This window comes from Lagopus leucura, unplaced genomic scaffold (genome assembly GCF_019238085.1).
Source record: "Lagopus leucura isolate 7727_CA_CO unplaced genomic scaffold, USGS_WTPT01 Super-Scaffold_73, whole genome shotgun sequence".
In the NCBI taxonomy this organism is placed as follows: Eukaryota; Metazoa; Chordata; class Aves; order Galliformes; family Phasianidae; genus Lagopus; species Lagopus leucura.
The window spans coordinates 62,127,373-62,154,776 of NW_024962252.1; the positions used below are offsets into that span (position 1 = coordinate 62,127,373).

Here is a 27,404-nt window from a genome sequence, read left to right on the forward strand (position 1 = left end):
GGTCTTTGCCAAGCATTGAACAAGTTCAAACCCAGATATTATTATGTGAACTTTATAGTTCAGCTCATCTGGAGGTCAGACATCTTAATCTTCTACACAAGAAAAGACTAACATTTTTTACTGAAGCCTAAATGTTTTGTGATGGCTACTCATCTGCCCTTTGCATTTTCTGAAAATTGTGGGTGTTGGAGGATGTCTGCTGGTAGAATATTTGTTTGGTCTGTTATCTCAGAAAGTTGCTCACAGAAGATAGAGAAAAACATTTGAGGCAGTTGAGTAAGAAAATGTGATACAAACGAGAAGGACTGGAAACTTTCAGGTCAACAGTATTATGATTATGGCCTCACTTTCTGTTTTTTTTTTTTTTTTACTAACTCAGTAAGTGTTCTCTTGAGAGTTTTTGAATGAACACAATTATTTGGAGTGAATTATAATTAGAAATTTATATTTCACTTTAAAACCAGGATTGTTAAGACTGTTGGGAATGGAGAAGTGAGACACTGTCACTTCTTACTGTATCCCTTATTGTTTTATTTTTAAATATTTTGAAGTCTAGGAAGTAGTTCTTTATTTTTACAGTCTTTAATGAAATCCTCATCTTGATTTAGCTACACAGAGAAAGTGGTATTGTTATTCTTCATTCTCTTCACCTGTGAAGAAAAATACTCTTCATCCTCTTCTAGGCCCCCTTTGCTTTGTTTTGTTTTTCCTTTATTTTATTTTTTTTCTCCATCTCCTAAATTAGTAAAGGAAAATAAGTATTTTGTTTCTGCTCTTTCAGCCTGTTCCAAAAAGATAAACCTCTCCAGATATCCCTGCACTGCTTATGTATAATGAGACATTCTTAATTTCTAGGCTGCTGGATTATACTTACAATAGTACTATCTTATCTTTAATAATCCTTTTTACAAGTGTTTTCATTTATCTTTATTTTAATTTTATGTATTAGTTCAAAACCTTTATAAACATCATGTTCTGGCATTTTCAGTTTTTCCTCCCACCACAGAGGAAGATACTCCCATCCTTAACCATTAAAATTTGAGTTCTGTTTTATATCCAGTTGATGTTCATTATGCTCAGGATGTTCCAGGGTTTTATTGGACCCCCATTGCGGGAGGAGGGGGCTGGGGGGTGGAGATCTGCTTTATGTAAGGTTGATAATTTTTATTTTACTGCTTGTGTTAAAATTTGATGCCAAGAGATACTAATCTTTCCTATTTTTAATTATATCATATTACTTTCTGCTGAAAATAAATTAAATTGTTTTACTTTTTAGATACACACTCCCCCATCTAACTACAGCTTTCAACAGTTTACCAAACATCAGACTGCAGAAGCATAAAAACATCAATAAACTTCATAAATCCAGAATTGGATGTTAGGCTAACAGTTGGTATTTTAACAACAGTGGTTAGAAAATAATAATCACGTAAATCATATTTATGCTGAGAAACACATTGTATTAGATCCTATCTGAAGACACAGTGTTTCTGGGAAATTGATAAATCTTCCAGCCTTGAGAGTCTGGATTTGTCTTTGGCTAAGCAATGCTTTCTGGACATTATATATAAGGTAATCCTTCAAGTGGCTTCCAAACTTTGCAGGCAGCTGAAAGACCAAACTAGTCAACAGTAAAAGCTGCAGGATTTCCATCATTGTTCCAATAATTGGATAATTAAGAGAAAATGCCCATGCTGAATTTAGAGATGCCTTTCCTTCTCTGCCTTCCCATAGCTGAGAAGCAATCTAAGAATGTAGAAAGTTTAGCATATCGATATGCTGGAAGCAAAGATTTTTTTATTTCCATGCACTTTCTTTGGCAAGAGATCTGGGCCAACTATGAGCACATAGAATTAGGCACCTAAACCTACTACAGTCTGAACGATTGCCCTCTTTCTTCTGAAATGAAGAATCCAGTACTACTCTTGAAATTAAATCAGTACTACCAAATGGAAGAGATACATGCAATGTCAGGGTAGCCTTGAGATTCATCTTCTCAAAATGTCAGTAAACTTGTGGTTACGCTCTTGAGCAAGAGTAAAAAACCTGTTTTGAATAGAGATAGTACAGAATGTTATTCTAGCAATCCTATTATATCCATGGAACTCTGCCACATTTTGCAAGGCTAAGAACTCTGCATGTGTTTGTCTGTGAGCTGATAAAAATTATCAAAAATGTTAACCTTTTAGAAGAACAAAATTCTAAGTTTCACTGTTAAATTTAATCGGAATGATTCAGTATTCTGGCAAGATTTTTCTAGTTTTAAAGGACAAATTAGACTGTTCTGAGGATAGTAATTTTATCTTTATTTCACAAGGGTCATTCAAATGATCAACTGCCCATCCTCCTATTAACTGAGTAAAAATATTTTAAAAAGCCCAAAACAGTCATGACAAGATATGCATTTTTTAAATCACTTATGTGAATATACAATTGTGCTGAGTACTCTGTACAAAACAATTCTTAACTGCTGTTAATGGGAGAACTGGTCACCGTGTAACATCAACCAGCCCTGCTGGTTGGAATTCAGATTTCCTTACATCTACATTTCTGAAAAGGCTGAATTCATTTCTGGGTGTTCTGTTATAGACCAAGTTATGAGCAGTTACATTGGTTTAAATTTGGAAGGATTTTTAATGAGATGGTATTTCATATATAACTTCCAAATGTCTTTGCTGAGCCAAGCAACTCTGAACAAAATTCCTGAGAACTTTGATAGCTCATGATACAGCTAATGAATTGCTTAATTCATTATTTTCTTTTTGCTTAATTATTTGCTTAATTATTTTCAAAATAAATTATAGGCTTTTTCCTTTTACAATGCTTGAAAAAATATTGTGTATCTTCATCAATAATGCTAGCATTTTCCATTTGGTATAAAAGCAAGAATAATTCAGCTTCTACAGGTACTTTGTTGGGAGTAGTGGAATTCACTCCAAAACCTGTGTGCTGGCCATGCATTTTTGGCGCAGCTATTGCACCAACCCAAGCCTCTACTGCAGCATCTGGTTTTATGGGCTGTTGAGGTCCCTGGTTGATGTCGTCATTCACCGATCCTTTCCCCTTGCCTGTCCTTAATGCAATGCATTGGCTTTTCTGTTTGTGACTAGTTTAGAGTCTCCTTTCTATGAGAAGTCACACCAGGAGTCATATTTGGCATAAGGTAACTTGTTCCAGCCAAATTGCATTATTAAAGTACACAAAATCACTTTGAGATCTTTTCATCTGTAAGATGCTATATATGTGTAAGTATGTATTACTACTGGCCTGCTTCCCTCTTCATTCCACTCTGTCCATCATGCTCTGTCCTCTCTCATAACAGTCTCTTCCAGATGTATGCTCGACACTGTGTTTTCCCTGCACTCTGCACTGCTGAGAAATAACATTAACTATTCTTGCCATAATGCACTGGATTTCTGTGTTAGTGAAGGAAAAGCAGTGTTTCAAGAGACAGATCACTGTTTTTCATTAAAGCTATTTTTAATACCTGTTTTAGTTTAAGAATGGCAGGCCAAGTATCTGCATTCAACCACAAATAAAACTATGTTTAAATAAGATTAAGGCTGTAAATTAGATTTCAGATTTTAAATTCTCTTGGTACATTACAAAACACAAGAGAAAAGAGATACTAAGCCAAATATATTAAACTAGTTGAATACAGAAAGAATGTGAATTCTTAGGGAGCTTTTCCCAAAAAGGTGTACATTTGGAGCTAAAAACTTGCATTTTCACAGTGAAAATTCAAGCAAACAGCAAAAACATGCCTTCAAAGATCTGAATAATTATGTCACAAAACTAAAAATTGTGACTTTGAAATGTTCATTGTAATGACTTGTGGCAGCTGTAATTTTGAAATTTCATGACTTCCTTTTTCTTAGTTGGGACTTGTGTCCGCAGGCTGGCCACACATACAGAGTATAATAGTCTCCCATTTTAAAAAATGCACTTACCTCAGAGAAGTTATATGCATTCTGGATCATGTTGTTCCCTGGGAAGTTCCATGTAAAGAAATAATGTTTTGTTATGGGTTTTTGTTCTCATTAAAAATCACTTGCTGTTGTTGTTGTTTTGTTATGAAAAGGAAACACTTATAATGGAAAACATTTTTTCATTTAAAGACCTGATTTTCCACCAAGCAATCACAATGAAATTTTTCAACCAACCCGATTACGGTCATAATAGGCTATGAAAAGATTATATTATCACTGATTAAACAGTGTGTTGTTCCATTGTTTTGCAGTGAGATCTTATTGTTACTTAAAATTACAATTTCTACTGTCTTTAAGTGAGTCAAGACCTTCCATCAAAATGGAAGGACTTTTATTGTCATCTGTTTTGATCTTAAATATAGTTTTTGTTTGATAAGAACACATTATAAATACTAGAAACCTCAAATCCTTAAGTTTTAAAGCGTTATCAGAGTCCATTTGGACATGGCCCTGTATTTGTATTACAACACTCATTTAGAAACAAAGCCAAGAGGTTTCCTTTCCCTGCTAGCGTGAGTTAGGGACTCTGGCCTTTTCTGGAAGAGCTGGTGTTGTTGTGCAAGCAAATAAGGTGACTGAATAGATGACTTCCTGACTTTTTCCACTCACCTCATCAAGCTTCCACTGGCATTCCTCCCCTGACTGCAGTGGTTTCATTATGTGTCTTACTCAGAGTGAAAAGAGGCTTTTGTGACCACTGAAGCCAAACTAGCCTGTCCTGTGGTCAATTGCTGTAACACCAAGCAGTTTAGTTCAAGGTGGTATGCGTGACTAGTTTGGAAATAACTGTTTCATCCCTCCTCATTTTTTCATCCTAAGCCCCATTTGCACTGAGGCAGCCATATAACTCCACGTAGTTAGCTTCTCTTAGCATATATCTTTTATAGTATTCCAGTCCACTGAGGTATGCATAAAGGATTTTGTTTTATTCTGTAGGGTGCTTCGGTGTGTACATGACTGCTGGTGACCTGTAATGGCATTGAAATATTTCCTAGTGTCTATAGTTAGAGTAGGGCAAAATACTGGTTGGTATTTGGCCTGGATGCAGAGGAGTATAAAGTTAAATTAAATCCTCTTGTGCCCCCAGATGAGAGATACAGTTTTGGCAAGAAAATAGAAAATAGTTTTGGGTTTCAAGATGAGTTCAGTTTCAGTCATAGGTTGAGGGTCTGCAGTGCTCCCTCTCCATCACTAGGCTGAATCTTCAGGTCTGTATTGAGGCAAACTCCTATTGATACAGGGAACAAGGGTTTTTCCTATCTGATACTGTCTTCTTGTCATTTTGTAAATTCACCTACAGAATCCATTAAAATAGAGACTCCTAACAGGGGCAAGGGTGTGATTAGTTGTAGGGCTTCACGTCCATCACACTTTGTAATCGTGTAGTTCATCCTGCTTTCACAACAGCACTGTGCAGTTATTCCGGCTGAGAAAAAGCTGTTTACTTAAATAATTAGTTTGCAAGAAAGTAGGCAAGAAGCTTCTGATCCTGGTCATTTACTCTCTTGGTTCCCCTAATCTCTGACCATGTGCATAAAGTAATAATCTTGATAGACCTTACTGGCCTGAACAAGCTAAAGAGAGAATCTTTGTTCTCATTGCTCTTCTGTTTGGCAGGTTAAGCCCTTCCTAGATTAAGAGCTTTATGCAGTTTCTAATCAGGTTTTTAAAAAAAGCATTTTAGTATCATTGCTAATAATTTTTAGTATTTTTAAGGTGATTCAACAGGGAAACAGCAAACCAAAAATAAATGGCAGTGGTTTGAAAGGTCAGTTTTCTCCCTCTCCCTACCAAACTATCCTTCTGAGGATAAAATGGTGACTTCTGATGTAGTCATGCATCCTGTAGTTCATCCCTTAAACTAAACAGTGCAATATAATAATAGCAAATTATTGTAGGAGGAGACGGTTTAGTTTTAATGGGCATGAAGCTTTCTTTTACTCAGAGAAGTATATACAGGAATGAATCCACAGCAGTTTGAAAGGTAAATAGTGAGTAGAGAAGGGAGTCAGTTTTGGATTTTTTTTTTAAATTTGTTCATTTAGTTTTCTTTTATTTTTCCTCTAAATTTGGACGCTAATGGTAGGGGTCTGGTGATACTATTATTCTGTATCTTGGAAACAGTGCATACTCATTTCTCTAAGCAGCTCGCATATGGTATATCAGTCTGCTGAATCCATGATAAAAGGATGGTCCACCCCAAACCTGTTGCTATTGCATAGCTGGCATTCCTCTTGACATTAATGCATGTTCTGTCGGCATAAGGGCTCAGATAGTCCACTTCTATTGCTAGATGAAAGGGTGAACATTGGTGTTTTCTCTTTATTACCTTTCTGTACAAATATATTCTCTCAAGATGAGATGATGTTTTTTGGCATGTTCAAGTCAGAAATAGCTTTTTGTATGCTGGAGAAAACTTTGTTAAAGGTATTTTGATTTTCTTTAAATTAAAAAGTCTTAATCTGGTAAAGAATACTGATTAATTGCTGCCAACACTAGCCTGAGTGGAGGTAACCGGATGAGACTTGTGGTGGCCTGTCTAGTTCCATATTTCTAGAGAGAGACATAAGATTAACAACAGTTAGTAATTGTCATCATGTTAGCACCCAGGAGCCAAACAAGAATGGAATTTTGTAGTGTTAGTTGTATGTAATTTACTCATCACATAGGATATGTAGAAAAACCTCACAAATCTGGCAATGGTGCAGTGAGGAGCTATACTGGTGCCTAGTTGTGCAGAGACTCACTATTGGTCCTGTGCCTCTGATCCTCAGTGGATGGTGCTTAATGTTAGCTACATGGATTTCATATAGCAACAAACATATATGAAGGGTTCATGATATTTCTGATTTCTTGAATCTCCTAACAGTGCTGCATATATAGTGTCACATAACTAACAATAGTGCTAGCCTCAAAGACGTCATTGTGCAATGACTTTTTCAATATTGTTCTCAAAATGAGACTATGTGCCTTTTATATGGAATTTTCCCACATTGTTTAAAACACTTTTTCCCTTATTAGAATTGAGTAGGAAAGCTTGTGAGTCAGAATGTTGTCTCTAAGCTTATCTGTTTTCATATCTGTCTTTATTGGAGCCTTGTGCGCTTTTTCATAGTCTTTGTTATCTCTAGCATAATAAATTTTCCTCATTGTTTGTTGCACAAACAGAATTCACTATTCCATTTCTAGTCCTTTATTTTTTAGTCTGTTTTTTTCTTCTGCTAGTACCTGATCTTCACTGTGAGTTTCTCCATGTTTTACCCAGGCATCACTCTTCAGTCTCAAATGCTGCTGTTTTAGGGTTTTCCTGCAACACAGATTTATTATCTTTCCATTCTTCCAACTTCTCTTTTTGACTGTTACTGCCAAAGGCAAGATTGGACACCATGGAATAAAGACTGTGGATCATACTATGAATCTGTAGTCTGTATTCTGAAAATGCAGTGACTCCAAAAACAAACTGGCAGTTCTTAGGAAAAATCACCTGAACATTTTGACTGATGGAGGAGATACTTTGACTCCTAGAAGGAATAAGCATAGGAAGGTGTCATTGCCTATCTATGCAGGATTTCAGAGATCCCATCAGGGATGCCTTATTCAGTTACGGTATCCATACTGCAAGATACTGAATGATACCAAACAAGGGGAGAGACTAGAGCTAGTAGAGTACGTGCTTAACTTTAATCCAGCGCTTTTCTCGGTTTCCACGATTAAGGCTGTGAGGTTTTATTGTTGTTGTTGTTTTATTTGTTTGTTGTGGGAGGAATCATCAGTTTTTTAAATAAAGGATGCTGCAAGTGTCATAACATCAACACTGTTGGCCTGAATGACCAGTGCATTCCTGGCCTATATTCTGCGCCAGTTTTATTTCCTCAGGATGTTGCTGTGGAGACTTGAGCAGCCTACAAAGTACTGTATGCGAAAGCATCTGACGTCAGCTACTACAGAGAGACAATGTGGTTTGATTGCTTACATTAATGGCAGCTAGCCAGCAGCTCTGGGGCTCTAACCCAGGCTCTGCTTCTCAGGGAGCTGCAGCAGCCTGGACAGATCAGTGCAAGCAGAAGCAAAGTTTTTAACACAGAGGTGACTGAGATAATGTCTAGTGCAGATCAGTCAAATGCAATCAGGAGCTTTACAAACTTATATAGTATAGGAGGTGGAAATGAATAAAAACGTTTTGCATTGACCAGTAGAAGTAGTAGCACTTCTACAAAAAAAAAGACGCAACCTACCCCTTCCTCTCAGTTTTAGTTTTGTGTCTAGATTCCTTGCCTTTTTTTCTGTTTGTTGGTTTCTTTGATACTATCATTTAAATCACAGTTACTGGGTTTTCACTCTTGCCATGCAACTGATTTGCAACTTCTGAAGTTCCTCCCTGTCTTTCTGTAAACTCTACCTACCACTGTGTGGTTGGGATAAACATATATGTAGAACTTACATAAGCAAAAAGTGCATGCCCATGACTTTGATCTCCATGTAAATGCTTATCTGTATTATTCTTACGTAAATGAGCCTACATATATGTAGCAAAATTTCTAGTATGTGTTGATTACAATGGAATTTTACTGTAGTTATTCTCAACAGTGGCTCAAGGAAAACAGGTTTGTAAATACACAGGCATGTCCACTCTACATTTGCCTATGCTTTATTTCTAGTGATTGATGAAAATAGTTCTACTAATGGCTGTTTTGACTTCATTAATTATGTCAGCGGTTGATTGGTTTGTCCCAGAGTGCTTTATAACAATGGATAGATTTAATTAGCAACAGCTTCAGCTGCAGCAGCTTCACAGCCTCTTGTGAGAGTCGTGCACTGTGCTTCATTTAGCATTATTTTCAAACCATCAAGTAACCTTTAAACTTCCCAAATTAAAAAAGAATACAAAGCATACAATACATAATACGTAGAAAGAATGACAGAACTATCCTCCCATAAGCTATAATAAAAACGTTTCCTTATTAGGTGACTGAATGCCAACATTGCCATTTCCTGTGATGCTGGTTATCTGGAAAAGTTAAATATTTAGAATCTGTTTTATTTGAACAGTTCTGCCAAAAACAGTCCTTTGGATTTTCTCTGTTTGTCATAGAGAGCTCCAAAATAAACAAGGCATGAGGTAGATGTGCATGTGTATATGGGGTGAATAGCTCTGAGAGGGATGGCAATATTTGTGGGAAACACGCTAAGAAAACATTTCAAAAAATAACTCTTTCTGAAATCTTTTTTTTTTACTCTCACACACAGTGAATTGTTGAGAAGTATTTGTGCAAGGCTTTTTCCATTGATACAAGTCACTTTTTCAGTAGGTTGAGCATTTCAAACTAATTTTCTTAGCTTTTAAAGTAACTGTGTTGTAAAGGACAAACTTGTTTAAAGACACTGTGTTGTAAAGGATTAGGGATCATTAGTCACACTTTGAAAATTCTCATTTTAGTAGTTCAAAAAGCCTTAGACTTTGCCACTACATGTCTTTAAAATTGCTCTGAGTATGGCAGGGACTTGCTTTCTCTTGTTGATCCCATCTGTGTACAGTGGAATTGCTCCAGTTTGACAGGAGCAGAAATTGTGATATGGGGTTTTCAATATGGTAAAGTGTTTTCTATCCTTCAAAAGCGTAGGGGTGTTTCAAAATCACACTATATTTAGCATGATATAGACTTCAGATGGATATTTCTTTTTGAAGACAGAGATGAAAGTGGGGTGGAATTAGGATTTTTATTTTTAATTCACATTGCCCAATATGAATGTTTTTCTCCAAAGTTTGAAAGGAGAGCCAAGCCAAAGATTTGGCTTTGCTCTTGAAACCAGAGCACAAGCTGAGCCATTTAACCATGGCCATATGAGAAAAAAAGAAAGGAAAAAAAAAAAAAAGGAATAAAGCTACCTAAAACTATATTAAAAAAGTTTCTGGAGGTGGAAGAAATAGTATTAGATTATTCTTATTGGCTTTTATTCTTCTTTGGCACATCCTCTTTATTGCACACAAAACTTGGCCAAAAGCAGTAAACATTCTCTTTTATCAGAATCTTGTACTTCTGCTGCTGCTAACTTCCATTGTGCTATACAAATAACATGTTTTGCATATAACTTGCTGAGAGTCAAAGCAAGACTTGTACAGCAGATAATCTAACTTTGGATTTGTGTAGGGTTGAAGCAATGCAGTAACCTTTTGTATAGGGTTTGTGTTCACTTTATCTGTTAGGTCTCAGACTGAGGATGAAGTAATGCATTCTGGGAGAAGTGCGATTCAGTGGATGATAGCACTTTACAAAACTTGCTTCTGATTCTCTCCAATGACATTTCTTTGTGCAACACAATTCCTTTAAGTAGAGACACGAGTATTCTTATTTTCCACCTGCTTCCTGGCATCTCTTTGACAAAGTGAAAAAGAACAAGTCAGAATTAAAGTGGTCTGGTTTTGATTCATCTGTCATTGACTAGCTTTTAAGGGTGCAAATATATTTGCAATATTAATACAATTTTAAAATGCTTGGGCTTTTTTATCAGACAGATTTGAAAGGTATGTATCTGAGAGCCCTAGGGGTGAAATAATTCTGCTTAACCACAGAAGAGGCAGCGGGAGTGATAGTAGCATAAACGTTTGCTTTATGGCTGTCAAAGTTACACTCTCTGAAACACTGAGGAAGAAATGAGAATTTCCATTTCAACATCCTGTTTAATCTTTGTTTAGTTTCAGAGGGCCAAAGCATTACCATTTGTATTGCCCATCTAGCCTGCTATAAGCTAGCAGAGGTGCATTTTATATTTATGATTTTGTAAGCTACGCAGAGAATATGCAGAGAATATTTACAAAACGTAAAATAATATTCTCTTCCTAACTGACCACTTTGGATCACATTGCAATAAAACATCCATAAGTCATCCCAGATTCTACTGGCTTCAGTGGCAGTAGCCAGAGTTCATTTCCATGAGGCCTGTTGTCCTTACAGTGAAATCTGAGACAATATGATGGTCAATAGTCCCACCACACTTTGCCACTGAACAGCCCTACACTGGTGCTGAAGTGAGACAGTTACAGAGGGAGACACGTGGGCAGGCTGCAGAGTACATGAGCAGGTTACAGAGGGTGCACACACAAGGCAAGTCCCATGAGTGGGATTCCAGGAAGGTTTTGTATAGGTAGGGTTGTGGTCCTTCTTCTGTGGAGAAACTTTGGCAGAGCATGGCATTATTGGCTTGCTCATGGCTTCTCAGGGTCACCTAAGCAATCAGGTGCAGGAGGAGGCAACTTCTGTACCACATTCACTTTACACACAGGGAGTGCCGGCTGTTCCACGAACTGATGGTGCACCCACTTTGCAAACACCATATCCACAGGAAATGGTGCAATGGAACAAATTCATGAATTATGGAACAGCTATATGATTAAAAAACAAACAAACGAAAGTATTAAAAAGATTGCTTGTTTCTTATGTTAATCCTGTTTACATTGTAACATTAAGTCTATGTCCAGGGTAAGCCTCTGTGATGGGGTTGGAAATGAGCTGATACTTAGAAAATAGAGCATAGATGGAATGCGGCCATCTCAGGCTGGAGTTAGGCAATAAGACTGGAAAACACTGCTCAGTGCCAACAGAATTAGCAGTATAGACCAATGGCAGGAAAGTGACACAAACTGTAGCCAACTATGCCACTGAAAACCTCTGAAATTAAAATTGCTTAGGTGCCTAACATCTAGTAATCAAAGACAAACTCAGGCACTAATATAAGTGTCTCAATTTCCCAAATGATGAACAGAAGCAACTCCTGTTTCACTGAGTGGAAGTGGTTGGCTGATAAACATTCCTGCAAACTGAATTTAAGCACCCCTTTGCACATTTTGTGTTGTGATTTTTAATAGAGCTATTCAAACAAGTGCTTACCCTCAGCTCACCTGGCAAAGACATTTGTTTTCACAGCTCTATGGAAAAAGTGAACCAGCTTTGTTTTCACTTCAAGTATTTCTTAAAAATTGAGAGATTTTTCCACTGCCAGATGACTAACACTTACTGGTCAATATACTCATAAAGCAAGAATGGTAGCTTTACGCAACTTTGTTTAATGAACGAGCCTTCAGATTGCTATAGCAAACTGGCCAGCTAACCACTATGTTTGGGAAACATCAACAATTTTCATTTGCTGTAATTTTGGGTGGTGGATTTTTTGTTTGATTTGCAGTTTGAAAGCTTTGGTGCTGCTTTGCTTTGGAAGTGTGATGCAGTCATACTGAGCAATAATAGGAAGTGATGTTTCTTTTCTATGTCTGAGCTCAGAGCAAAACCAGGTTTCACCCCACTTGGCAAATGCTGCCAAGTTATATATATAACACAAGTTATATTCTTGCAGGGTGGTGCACTTTTTTGCACTGTGTCTTCTCTTATGTCTTCTCCAAATCATCAAGGTCAAGCAGGAGCACATGAAGATAGTAATCCATCTTCTGTACAGCTTTGTATTTCAGTGAATATCCTTAATTCATTGAGCAAAAGGGACTGAGGGAACTTACCTCCTTAGAAAGCCCAAGGATTTTTCACTCTTCTTGTGAAACCTGGTGTTGCATGATTGATCACTGGCTTAAGAGGTTTCTTTGATTTGTATTAAAGTTCTCTCTAGAATCCAATGTGGAGTGTAGGTTATAAACAATTCTTTGTTCAAATCTGTCTAAAGAGATTCACTTTACACACATATGCTATCATTCTCACACTCTACTGTTAAAGATTCAACCAAAATGTCCTACTCTTGGTTTCCTGCTCTCACATTTCATAGGTGTTTGACTAAGGATATTCAGGATATACATTTTGGCTGTAATGCAAAATGCATCTCTGAAAGATTTATAATCTAGTATATATTGACTTCATGTTTCTTTGTCATTTACCTACAGGAGGACTAAATGCTATCACTTAAACATTTAGAGCCAGATTTTGTTGTACATGTAGATGAAGACTAATTTCTCTTTAAGTTTTCACCTAGTCACTGAATAGATCTCATACCATTAATTTATTTAAAGTAAAGTAAGCAAATAAGAATGCTAAAATTTAGAGTTAAATATTGTTTGAAAACAGATAGCTTATTTGTTCCCTTATAATTTATACAGTGCAGCAGGAAAATACAGTGAGGGAGAAGAAGTAGTATAAATGAATAACTAAAATAAGCAATTTCAATGAGCTATAATTCTTTTATAGAAAAAAAATTTGAATACTTACAAAACACTTCTCATCTCTTTAACCAAGAAGTTGTACTAAAATTTAAAACAAACATAACAGGCAAACCAAACAGAAAAACAGCAGGTTTCTGTGACAAAACAGTTCTTGTATTGTAGTTATGGCCTTTCTCACAGCGTTCCCAGCATTTGAAGTTTTAAGAAAAACTATGATGGGGTGTGTGTAAAATGGAGGTGTACATTAAAAATTCCAGTGGGCCTACATGTTTAGAACTTTGATTAAAGTGCAAGTCATCATATTTTCATCTGAGAGCTTTGTTTTATGAGCACCCAACTTTTGTGTTCTGCTAGAGCCAGAATTTGTTAAATCTTGAGTTGACATAGTGTCACCTGACTACTCAAACATAGGGTGAAAGGGGAGATAATCCTGGTGCTTTCGAGTAGATTGGAGTCGCTGTGACTTTATTCTTTCTAGGTAAAGTTAAGTGGAAGCTCGTGTTTTCTGTGTTCTGGCTTTTTGTTTCTATGAGCTCAGTGAACTTCCAGATGATCCTCCTTATGTATTGCAGTGTCTTTGTGTATGAAGCCACATAAATAAATGAGAGCATCTGTTGGTGATTTATCTTGCTTTGTTCAGTGGAGTGAAGTACATAAATTAATGTACAGGGCTTTGTTGAAGCCATCAGCTTTTTGTTTGGCTACAATAATTGACTCAAACTCCAAAAGTGCAAAATAGTGATCAGCTGTAAATCGAGAGTAGTCTTCAAATACACAGAAGGGGCCTGAAATATTTGGTTCCCACAAGTTTTTGCGAACAAGAATAAGCATGAGTTGGAATGTTGCCAGCTTTTATCAGGCCTTGGGAACCCTCATGCTGATGAGTATCTGAACCTAATTTAAATCCAAACATGTTCTATCAGATAATTTAGTTTTACGATTTGGTTGCCATTTGGTGTTGGGACTAAATCTGAGTGTATGTTATGTTACTTGTTACTTCCAATCAGTCCTTGATCTAAAAACAAATATTGGGCTTACCTGGAAACGTACATACCTGGAAACGTACATACCTGGAAACGTACATACCGTACATGAGGACATATTCAGCTGAGACCTGATGTATTGTCCACTGAGTTTACCAGGTCACAGAAATCTTTCCCATTTGATAGGTTTATGAGTAATCTCTATAAGAAGCTAGAAGCATGAGCATGTTCCTGCTTTCGTTTCTATCACTGAATTACACTTAATTTCTGTTAGATATGAGTTTACTTAAAAATTGGGAGAGGATAAGCAGACAAACTCTTGTTGCAACAGTGCTTTTGAAGAATGATTACTGTGAGATGTTCACAATATGGCCATAAAGGATGAGAAAATAATATATACATAAAGGATATGAAGCTGGCATCTTAAACCCATTCATAACACTTCATCGATAGTAAGTTAACTTACTTCCTTGCATGCTGTGTTCATAGTGGAACCAGATGTCAGGGATTATGAGTGACTAAATTGGCTGGCTACAGGTAAAGAACCTGTTAGTTTGTCTTGCGGGTGCATATTTACTGGAAGTAGGAATAACAAAGCCATTGCTGTTATGGACTGTTTTGTTTTTCAGATTTGCATCCAGTCAATGTAAATTCTTCTTCAGGGAGAAAGAAGCTTGAATAGAAATTATCCCACTACCTACTGCCTTTCTAAAGTGAATGTTTAATTCAGATGTGGAAGTATAATTTGATGTAGTGTAAGTGGAAATCCATTCAGTGAAACTTGAAGACCATAGAAACAATTTGAAAATATAAAAACACATTGTAATCAGTTTCCTCTGTGCCTGTTAACTTCACTAGTTCAGGAAGGGTTCATCCCAAGCAAAAGAATCAAATTCTTATTCCCAAGGGGTGTGAATTGGTTTGAGGGGGTGCATGGTGTCAACTGGAGGATTATCAGACATACTAATTATTATGATTTTGAAATAAACTTCTACAGGAGTTGTGAGAATCAATATTTGAAGTATTCTAAAAATGTACCTAAATTAGGCTAAATTAAGTAGGATTGCCTGATGATTTTGATAACATTTTGATTAGTAGAAATTGTCATAGCAGGTAAATCTCTGTATGCTGAAATTTGAACACAGACGTGTTTTGTCTGGACATCCTCTCATAGTCATGGAAGAACTGCTGTAGTAACTGCCTCTAATATTACGCTGTGCTCCTCTAGAGTATGCGTATCACTTTTCAGAGTATTTTAGTTCACAGGTTTTTTGTTAGTCCCTTTCTGTAGAAGATATTGAGCTTTGAGGTCTAATAAAAGACCCCTTAAGCTTGGCAAGCAGGCAGCCTAAATTGTCCTTTCATGGCCCATTACATTAATGAGAAAAGGAGGGAGAAAGAATCAACTGAAAATATAACTTTTTGGAATGAATTCTGTTTGTCATATACACATTGTGGGGTTAAGAAAATTGAAATTAAATATTTATGTATTGGCAGGAAATGTTAAAGTAGCAAGCAAATGCCTTTGTAATTTTCTGCAGATTTGGCAGAAAGAATACATATAATAAACATATAAATATAAATACATATTTTACATATATCATATATATATATTTTCTTAAATCTGTTTCTGCAGTATCTTCTGAAGAAACAAGCTGCCAAATCTGCAGAAAATTACAAAGGCGTTTGCCTTATATATATAATTTATAACCATGACAATTCCGCATGCTGTGAGAAGCTGTGATATGACACAGCACAATAACTGCCAGAATTTCTGAAAAAGGGGCTAAAACATCTCCTGTTACCAGACTAACGTGATTATTATATCTTACATAATATGGTGCTTGGTGTTTGCATATGCTACAGACAAAAGCACAGGTATGCCTGATGATTACTTTCCCAGAAAAGATCCTTTTTCTTCACTCTAGGATATCACTTAGTAAACAAAAGTAAACACTTTAAATAACCCATCAGAGATTAACAAGTGTATTCTATCATAAATAACAATTCACAGCATCATATCCCATGTCAGTTGAGGAATTTTCTGTTTATGAAATTAGCAAGATTCTTTAAAACGCAGATGTTTATTTTGAGGAAGGATTGGTCACTAGCAACAGGAAATGGCTCAAGATTTTATACAAAACATTAAACTTCTCTATATTCTTTGTAATTAGCTGGAGTATTTTTCCAATTGACAGAAGATGAAGCATTTCTTCTGGTTATTTGTAGTGGACAACGATGGCATCTTGAACCAGAACAGGAAAAGTATATTTAGTTACAAACATTTAAAGGGAAAAAGGGAAGAAGTTAAATATCAGCATGACATACATTCTATTTAAAGCACATTTTAAAACTCATTCGTTGTGGTGAAAAATAGTTTAACCACGTCTTCAAAAAAAAAAAACCAAAAAAACTTTTACAGGGCTCTTGTTTTAAAACTACATAAAATATTCCTATTTTCTTACATCACTGAACATTGTGTGCTAACTGACTGATACTTATGAGTCTGCAATAAAATATAGCTTTAGGTAGAAACTGTAGAAAGGTTTATTAACCTGCAACAAAGAATGCCAGTGCTTTCCTGCTTCTGGGAGGAAGGTTTTTGCAGTAATACACTGCACGGTAAGTTGATGTTTTAATGACTTTGGTTTTTATTTTATTTTTTTGTACTGAAGCATGTATCTTTTTTTTTTTCTCCATACCATTTTATGAACTTCTGGCATCCATCTGTTACAGTTCCAGATCCCAGTTGTTGTCAGATTGTTTGGACAAACTGTCAAGTATTTTCTAAGTTAATGACATTTATCACTGGTTCTCCTGGGAAATTAATGTTTGTTGACCATGACTCTTCTGACATCACTGAGACAATTATTTGCAACAGTATAGTAGCTCTGTGATAAGAGCTCTTAGATATCACAAGGCTACAACTGAATCTTTCCAGCGCTCCTGTTGTAAATAATTTAAAGGAAAGTTTGAAAGGAAATGAATGGTTCCTTAGAGAGGAAATTACATGGAGGACTAAGGTTTTGTTCTGGAGAAAGTAAGCAGGGTTATATGTAAATACAGTTTTACACATCTTTATGTAAAAATATTGCTCTGGTAGTGAAAACAAATGGGGAAATAGTAATGATGGCACATATGGTCATGTAAAGTATGTACAGACGTAATGAATCTGAGGAAATTACTCTCTTGAGCAGTAACAACATTGCCTGATAGTGACCTGAAGATCATTTTCTCTGCCTTTGTACAAGGCAGAGAAAAAACAAACTATTATGCACTTTTGGTGAATGAAAAAAACCCACCAAGCTATATTCAGCAAATCTGCCATTTGACACATACAAAACTGACAGGTATGATTTCCATCAGACTTATTTATATTTGTAGTTTGCTTAAAATAACCTATATTTTATCTGGTTCATCTTATCTGACAAATAATTTAGGATTAATGATAAGTTCCTCTTCTTTGTATCATTTCCCATCTGCAGCGTAAGGATATGGAACTAAAGGTTCTAAGGGGGAGTGTTTCCTGGAAATGCCGTAACTTCTTTTCTTTATGTTTTTTATGGTCTTGAATGCCTGCGCTGGTGCTGCAGTTCATCACTAATGTTCTCCTAGTTACAGGACTTTTCCCTTAGCATTTGGTATGAATCCTGTCTTTATCTATTTTTCAGAGGCTCCTGCCATTAAGGACTTTTCCTTTTTAAATCTCAAAACTTTCCTTGTGGTTACTGTCACTGGCTGTCCTGTTTCTCATTTCCCTTCAACCAGTCCTCTGACTGTCTCTCCTAAATCTATAAACCACTTCCACAACCCTCCTTTGAAACCTCTCCACTATTACTGTGTCACTCTTCCTTTGTGACTTAGAACCAGACATAACTGAGGAAAAAGAAAACAACAGAAAAAGGACAAAGTTCTAGCTTGAGCAGTACCTTGTTGAAAACTTTGCTTTGGGAATTCAGTCAGGACTGTAACACTTGCTACTACATCAACACAATAAGTGTTTGTACCAGTGGCTCATGACTCCAGTGGTTTTGAATCATCAGTGCAGTTCTTTGCTGGTCATTTCAGTCAGTAGAAACCAGAGCTGCTCATAAATGGTGATACAGAGTAGGCTCACAGTCTGTATCTGCATCTACACTGGGAATTTTCCATCACACTTCTCTCTGATTTCTGTTGCATTTTGCCTATCTGGATGACCTGCCTGTGTAGTCTCTAGATTTTCTAAACAAATCTGAAATCATGAAATGTATTGCTCCTCTGGGCTAGCAAGAGATTATAATACCTGCACATCTGCCAGATTCTGTTGCTAGTTACAAGGACATAAAACAAGAGGTCACAGTAGACAATGGGATGATTCCAAGGTTTATCAGTAGGAATGAGAAAAGAATTTAGTGGAGTTCACAGAGGACGAATGATTTCCTCCCTCTCACTGCAGCTGTTTCACCCTGTTTGCTTCATTTTGCTTGACTGTATACAAATTGAAGTACCAAGCTAAAAGTGATGTGCTTTTCAGGGTTGTCATATTTTTTAAGTCAATAATCATTATAATCCAGATTTACTGAGGAAAAGATTTATTTTGGCTGCTGTAAGAGGATGTTGGTGATGGTTTTCTACTTTGAAAACCAACAGTTATTTCTGTGAATGCTTTAACATGTAAATAATTAACTGTTTGCCTTTTTTAAAGGAGCTATTCCCTCTTCTCTATACTGCTTCTTTAATTAGTTTATTATGTAAACACTGGTGTTTTGAGAACTGTTGAATCTCTGATTATGCTTACCTCTGAAAACCAAGAGAAAACTATGCAAATGTTATCAATTTGTCCAGCTGTCCTACTATATGAAACAAGTGAATAGTTTAAAAATCAACTAACAAATATATAAATAAATCAGTGCCTTCTAATGAAATTAGCAAGTGGCATGCTTGATTTTTAAACTTTTCAGAGATACTGAAATAAAATACAATGATGTGGAAATTACACTATTGTGTAGATGCTGAATGATTGGCTTCCTGCCTTCTTTTCCACTGCACCAGAAATCTTTCTGACTTTTTTCATGTACAAGATGCTGGATATAGTAAATTTGTACAGTTTTTCTTACAATTTACAGAGCTTTTTGAACCACATGGATAAGAGTAAATGAGATTAGACTGCAGCTGAAACTCAGTACAAATACATTAGAAAATCCAGTCAACATTCAGCTTGTTCTTCTATGGATTGAAAAGTGAAAAATTCAAGAAGCAGAACTTGATGGAGATTCAAAGAATCATTTGTTGCTGGTCTTTGAATGACTTGAGAGAAGAGCAAAAATTATCCACAGATAATTTTCTGGCAACATTAAAAAAAACTTCTCTTTAACTGAAGGGATTCATTGATTGAAATTCCAGCAACTTGAGATTTTCCTATTATTAATGTGTGTTTGCAGAGTTGCTACTGTTACCAACATTCTAGTTTTTCAAATAACTGATTCTTGTTCACTGGAGTAATTTGGGAATTAAACCAAAGCTGTTTTGTTAGCCAACTAACTTTCACACAATAGGGGACCGCTTTTAAAAATCCTGGAGAAAGAAACTGTGTGAGTAAGTAGTCTATCATCTAATTTATTACCTCCTAAAGAGCCACATACAACAGCTTAGCAGTGATCAAAATCTATCAAAACAAGTGTTTTACTGATTGGTGTGAAATGACTGGCACTCTTATCTTGAGGAGTTTCTGCTCTTTGTTCCCTTTGTTCGGTTTCATGTAAAGGCCAGTAATATGTAGACATGTTAGATTTTCCCACTTTCAGAAGGATGTGAAATATACTGTTAGGACAGAGATAAAAATGTAGTACTTTTTTTGGGGGGTGTTTTGTCTCCAGAGCAAATCATTCATCACAAATAATAGCATCATCAGGAAAGCAGGTGAAAGAATTTTCACTGTATGAAGATGTTCCAAAACTGGAAAGAAAAACCAGAAAATGAACAGTTAGATGAATATTTCCCTCTGAAAAGAATCAGTAGTTAAGGGACTGTGGGATGTGAGAGAATTTTTAAGGTGGCAGTGAAAGTATTTGGTTATTCGCAGATTATATCTAGTGTAGGAGTTGAGGTAGAAGATAGCATTAGGATTATTATGAAGCGCCTGCATAAAAAGGAAACTAAAATATAAAACAGGAAACATAAAAAAGTGTACTTGCTATTTATGCTGTAGAAAACCTCTTCAATCCTTATATATGATCAAATAAAGTTATAAAAGCTGTTCAAGAAATCTGGTAGGCCCTTATTATAAAGCTTCTTCAGTATCTTTTCTTTTCCTTCCAAAAGCATCATCGTGTGATCAAGAACTGCAGTCAGCCCTGGAGGAAGCTAAACAACCCCAGAAAGATAATGTGTTCATTCCAGAATGTGCTCAGGGTGGTCTTTACAAACCAGTGCAGTGCCATCCTTCCACGGGCTACTGCTGGTGTGTTCTCGTTGATACAGGGCGTCCTATCCCGGGTACATCAACAAGGTAAGGGAATGTTCAGTGCTTAAACCTTTAATGAGAAGATGGAGAAGATGCCTTTAATGTGCGTGGCCTAGCATGTAGATTTCCATTACTAGTGGAATTATACAATGTAGATATATTCCTTTAGGAAAATGAAGTGAAATGATCAAAAGTAAGGCCAGATGGGCAAAGACCAATACACTACAATGCTACAGACAGTATGGTCCCCTAGTCCTACTTTTTTTATTTTTAATTTCCATCTATTTTATGGTGATTAAATTAATGCTTGAAGCAGCCCAGAGAAAACCTCACACTTCACATAGCCTCAACATACAAGAACGAAGAAGGATGGTCTGTGACAGAAACCATGTCCAACCTCAGAAATGTGCAGTTATTTTTCCGGCAACTTCCTCAGCTATTTCATATGACTTGCTTTGGTGGAACAATTGCCTGGAAACCCATAGAACGGAAATATCATTTTAGTGTGTTACTAATAGAAGCTTTAGGAGTTCAGTCATCTCAGCTGAGCCGGATGCACGGTAGTGTTGTAAGCCACATTGAGCAGATGTAGGCACGGCAAATATCAAATTCAAAAGGATGTTATTTAGGCTGGTTATTGAGGTTTGGCCATCACAGGAATGCTATAAAAGCCCATATAAAGCTGGCAGGAAGTACGGGTATCTTGATGCAATCATAAACCATCTAAAACCTAAGCAGAAACCATTTTGGATCATTTGCCTAGTATTTGTGAAAGATATTCTAAACCCCTTGCTATAATGTGTATTCTTGTGATGCAGTTTTCATGTAGTCTTCAAGTGCTGACTGAGTGATAGCTGTTTATACCACAGTCTATACCAATTAAGGTAATAGATGGAATGAACATGACTTTATCATTGATCTGTTTCTGGCAAGCTGAGGTCCATAGGTTGTCAAAACTAAGTATTACAAATTTGGTCCTGAAATCCAGGATCAATACCGAGACTTGAAATGTTCTTCTTCTTCCCTTCCTTTGTTCACCACTAGGTTTGTTTTCTCTTTGTTGTATTTAGTGATAATCCTTCACTGAATGATAATTTAAATCATTTCGTGGAGCCTTAGTTCTCATTCTCTAAATTAAGTCCAAATCATCTTGTTCTGGTGAAGCAATAGGATTTCTACTTTTATAGTTCTCTGTATGACTGTCATTATGTTACAGAATAAATAGCTTGGATTGGAAGGGACATCTGGAAATTGTCTTGTTCCAGCTCACTGCTCAAGGCAGGGTCAGGTAGAGCAGGTTGTTAAGACCCATATCCACTTGAGCTTTTAATAGACTCCACAGCTTGTCTGGGCAACTGTACCAGTGTTTCATCAGCCTCACATGTTTAAAAGGAAAAAAAAAAAAAAAAAAAAAAAGAAGAATTAACCTCCTTACATTTAAATGGAATTTCCAGTTTGTGCCCATTGTCTATTCACTGAACATCATTGAGAAGAGTCCATTTTCTCATGATCAGATATATACACATTGATAACATCTTCTCTGGGCCTTCTCTTCTCCTGACAGTACAGTATCTGAACAGGCTTACTCAGTCTCTCCTTTATTATGTCAAATGCTCCATTCCTCTACCATTTTCACTACCCTTTTCTTGACCCAAGCTAATATGTGTTCTGGGCCCCAGAGCTGGATCCATTGGTTAGCAGAAGGAAAGGTCACTCCTTTGGCTTGCTGGTAATACTTTTTCTAGTGCAATCCAGAAGGCTGATGGGCTTTTTTGATGCAAGGGCACGTTGCTGCCTTATACTTAGTTTAGCACTGAACAGAAATGCCAGGTCCTTTCTGCAAAGCTGTAATTCAAGTGGTTTACCCCAGGCTTTGCTGTGTCACGGGGTTTTTCCTTCTCAGGTAATAGAATTTTACATTTCCTTTTGTTTAACTTCATGATACTCCTGTTAGTCAGTTTCTCTAGCTTGTTGAGATTTCCCTGAATGACAGAACGTACTTGGTGTACCAGCCACTTTCCCAGTTTTGTATAATCTGAAAACTTGCTAAAGGTCTACTCTAATAATTACCGAAGAGATAAACAAAAGTGGCTCTGTTATTGAACCCTAGAGCACACTGCTGGTGACTGGATCCCAGCTGGAATTTCTCTGTCTGGCCATAATACTTTGAGCTTGGCAGTTGATCCAGGTTTCAGTCAACCCCACTGTTCATTAATCTAGTCCGCAACAGTTTGTTTATGACAGTGTTACAGAAATAGTGTCAAAAACCTCACTAAAGTTAAGATTAACAATGTCTACTGCTCTCCCCTCATCTGCTGAGCAAGTCTTTTCCCTGTATAATGAGGAGTACTGTGTTAGACAAACAGTAAAATGCCCAAGAAATAGATAAAAATGCAATACAAAGCTGGCTTTTATGAAAACCTAGAGAGGATATCCATTTGACTAAGATGAAGTAATACACGTAAAGTGTACAAACAACAATCTCCCTAAAAGTCTTATCAGAATGGCCTCTTCCAGCTTGCTTTTAGTGCTTTCTGGACGTAGAGCATGATTGTCAACCCTTTTGCTCAGCAGGGCCATGACTTTATGTTCTCACCTGTGACTTTGAGCAGCTAGGATCATAGGCAAAATAATCTTCAGTCCATTTACACATGATTCTCTAGGATAAGGTGCTTTACGAGTTTGCCCACTGTGCAGAATTCCTGTGAAACTCTCTATCCTTCAGTACTACATACACCTCTAAGCCTCCAAGCAGACTGCTCAGGGATATAAAGCAGCTTTTATGAAACCATTGCTGACTCTTGATACAAGCTCAGTGTAAGGTTTTTTTTTTTTTTTTTTTTTTTCTCTCTTTAAAAGTTTTTGAAGAGTAAATTGGGGTCTTTTGACTGCATTATTTTTAACCTGATAGTACTCCATTCTGACATGCTATCTCTTTCCCAATGAAAACTGAGGCAAACGTGTTTTACTTATCAGTTCCTGTGTGTCACAGTGTGACTGTGTCATCACGGCAAATTTCTCATGATTCACTTTATCTTTCTTGAGTTGTTTAAAGAGTTAAAAGTATACTTGTCATATTACAACATTTTAACAGCTATTGGGATTTAATAGATTTAGCTGGTATGCGATGAGCTACATCTGTATTTAACAAAAATATAAAGTGAAGGGGTAGAAGAAAAGAGGTGAAACAAGAAAGTGTAGGCAGTAACAATAACAGAAGTAGATGAAGGGAATCCATAGTCAGATATCAGATTAATCAGGAGCCAGGCTGGTTGCCAGACACTGCATTAGTGCATATTGCTCAGAGATTTCCCTTTCACTCTTTTTGGTTGATTGAAGTGGGCATCCATCAGGTATCTAAATCCTAGTCATGCTATCAAAGCAGCTTCTATTCTTGTTGTTTCTATACCTCTCCCATGTCTGTGAAACAACACTGTACATTCTTGAAGAAGCCAAAATTAGATGGATGGACCAGTGGGCAGTTTCATCAGATGATGTGAAAATAAATTATGCGCTCAAAGGAAGAAAAGAATTTATTTTTCTCTATCCTGGCTGGTAACTAAAGTCTGAACACTTGCATATTGTTCCTTGGGGCAGTCTAGCCTGAACTTGAAGACATAGACGCCATTCAGTGTTCTTAAAAAGAATATTCAGTACCAAAAATCTGAATTAGTATATTCAGATTAGACATTTTAGTATGTCCCTCAGTAAATCTGATTTGTGGGAAGCTAGAACAGAGCATTTCAAAGATGAGCAGTCAAATAGGATATAAAAGAACCTGGGTTCAATTAACATGTATGAGCACACATACATACGTGTACACAAGTCACATTACTGTGTTTAACTTAGAGTTGAAATTTCTCTTAAATGATATACACTGGATTCTGCAGCTTCAATCTACTATAGCTGAATGAAAAAATAACATTCATCAGAAGGAGATAGCGCCAAACTGAGTGAAAAGCCACCAAGGGTTAATCATGGGATTGTAAGAAGCAAAAAAATTCAGTAAATATTGCCATGCTTCCAGTCTTGCATGAAAGATATTGCAGTGGTGTTGCACTGATCACTATTTTTTGAAGGTACAAATAGCATAGGGTTTCTTGTTACAGACTGGACTAACAACCTGGCTTTAAGTAAATTTATCAGAAAGAAGAACCTGAATATTCATGTAGCAGGTGGAAATGAAATTTTTTCCGCAACACATTTCAATCCATTCCAGTCCAATTCCCGTCCTTCCAGTTCTTCCCTCTTGTTTGAAATGCTAGCTTAGCTGTTCATGGTCAGCTCTTCATAGGTAAACTAACATTTGCTTTGGAGAGGATACAGTAGTAAATGCATTTAGTGTTGCAGTATTAACTAAATACAGTACCTGCCTTGCTGTGATTTTTGAAGTTGCTTTTGTGGTGTTTCACAACATGAGTACTGTGTCATATGCCAGAGTTTGTTACATTGTTTATAGCTTTTTGATCTGGCAGGCTTGAGGAGAACCTCACTTTTAAAATATTTTTTAGACTATATTTTTTATTATGGATTTTTTTATAGCAGTTCTCCACAGTTTTCTCCTCCCTGTAGAACAATCTGTTTGAAATAAATAACAATTATTCAGATTCTCTTAAGTAAGTGGAAAATAAGCAGATAAATTTGCATTGCCTCTTCTGAATGAGAAACCATTTTTTTTCCCTGAACAAAAAAAGGTACAAGTTTAATTTGGAATACAGTATTGGAAATTATTTGTAAATTAAGTTAAACTTGGCTGTTTTATTTTCTTCATGTTTGTTCTTTAGGTATGAACAACCTAAATGTGATAACAGTGCCAGAGCTCACCAAACCAAAACAAAGGATTTGTACAAAGGACGACAGCTTCAAGGTCAGTCAAACAGATAAACATGGCATCATGCATTCCAGTTCTTTGATTTGTCACTGCAATAACTTAGAAAGCAATTCATTACCTCGTATCTAAACAGTATATCTCTTAGAAATTCATGCATTGATTTGCAACTAAATGAAGCATTTGGCTTTGAAACAGTGTGTATAGATATGGATCTTAAGATGTCAAAGAAAGCAAGGTGCATTTTTTCAGTGGTTATGATGCTGTTACTGAAACTGGCATTATTTCTTACTTTTACCATACCAAGAAGTGATCAATATCCTTGGTAAATTGGTCTCTATCTTCAGATCAGTGTAAAAAATGTATCAACTTACTGTTTTCCAAGACTTCAGTTTACCTTAGAAAAATATCAAATCTTCTAGGGTGTTGGAACAAACTTTGCTGCTTATCAGATTTTTTATTTCCTCCCCAACTTTTTATAAGAGTCTGAGAGATCATATTTCTGGGTTGCTGAGCTACATAGCAGTCAGATTTGCTTTATTTTTGAATTGGTCTTTTAAGGCATGTAAATAACAAGGTACAGCCCATTTTAGTGATAATGCCCATGCAATGGGGAAATTATGAATCACTGCCATCTGCAGTAAAGAATCAGAAACAAGCAAATGATTTGAGCAGGTTTTCTGTGTCATGAGAAATATTTAAGTTTATCACCGAGAGAAATGTCTACATAATAATTCTGAATTAAACATGTCCATCAGTGTTGAAAGTTGTCTTGAATGAAGCAGACATTAATGCTCTGTCATGAAACAAATGCTGTACAATTACAATGGATGTAGAAGAAGTAAGTGTAACCCCAAAACATACCTGTCTGGGTATGATGGGACATAAAGACAGGAACACACATTCGAGACAGACAAGGAAACATTCATGCAATTTTAGATGGACCTATTTTTTTCTTAATTTTTCCAGAACCAGGGTGTTATTCTCGTCATCCATGTTCAGGGAAAATAGATGCGCACAGGAGAAATAAGCTATCTAGGTACAGCACTTTAAATCATGGAAAAGAGAAGGTAACTAGTATTTGCTTCACTTAGACAAAAAAGATGAGAGCCAGAGGAGATACTGTTCCTCAGACCATAAGGAAGAGAAGCAGAATAGTTTTCCTCAGGAGCAGCTTTGGTACAAAAACAAACTACCCTGAACACATTTTGCCTGGAAACTGTAAAGTATTTTCCAGCTGTTAGAGCAGTCAGACAGCAGTCTTCTAAGCACTAGTAATGGGGCAGAAACTCTGGTTAGGTTTCAGGTAGTCTATGGTCAATTTATGAGAGAAATAGTAGGAGAGAGGCTAACATGATTGAGGTACACTGCATTGTCTTTTATCACATAAAATACTGAACAGATACACTAAGAGTTGAAAAACTGATTTATGCTAAAATTTAATTTTGCAGCTTGACTTTCACTGCTCTTTGCAAGTTGTGTCCTTTTGGTTTCCTATGCAAAAAAAAAAAAAAAAAGGGGTTGAACATGCTTGGCTTGCAGTTTTGCTGTTTAGCTCTTCACAGTTCAGCAAGAGCCATATGTGCCACATAAATCTCCATATATGTAAAGTTTAGTGGTAAATACAGCTCTGGTGACAGTCAGATTTATTATGTTTATCCATCATTTCATCAGACAGTACTTGCTTACTGAAGTTATTTACTGCTGCTTTAATTTAAAGGAAGTTAGCAGGTAGTTCAGGGATAATTTGGGACATATTTTACAGTCCATGGAAAGCTGGCCACTAATTTCTGTGGAAATTAGATCAGGCCTATGCTCACATGTACTCTGTTCATCTCCAACAATTTCTATCAAAACAGCACTTGCATAGTTGCAGGCTTATATAATTACTTGAGTTCATTTGTGTATTTTTCTAAGTGAGAAAAACATACATTCAAAAGGGAGGATAACTCAATAAGAGAGTGAAAAGTCAAGAAATAAATTTGGCACTTAGTTCTGCAAAAGA

At 36.4% G+C, this 27,404-nt stretch overlaps 1 protein-coding gene across 7 annotated transcripts in view; it reads left to right on the forward strand.

The window, feature by feature from the left end:
• The window catches only part of SMOC2 (SPARC related modular calcium binding 2), a 132,162-nt gene that overhangs the window by 71,848 nt on the left and 32,910 nt on the right, over nt 1-27,404 (forward strand). For all 7 annotated transcript variants that reach the window (XM_042890733.1, XM_042890742.1, XM_042890750.1 and 4 more), the window contains exons 8-9: nt 20,430-20,616; nt 25,356-25,438. In XM_042890733.1, coding sequence (XP_042746667.1) covers nt 20,430-20,616; nt 25,356-25,438 — 270 coding nt within the window. The remainder of the gene's footprint in view (nt 1-20,429; nt 20,617-25,355; nt 25,439-27,404) is intronic.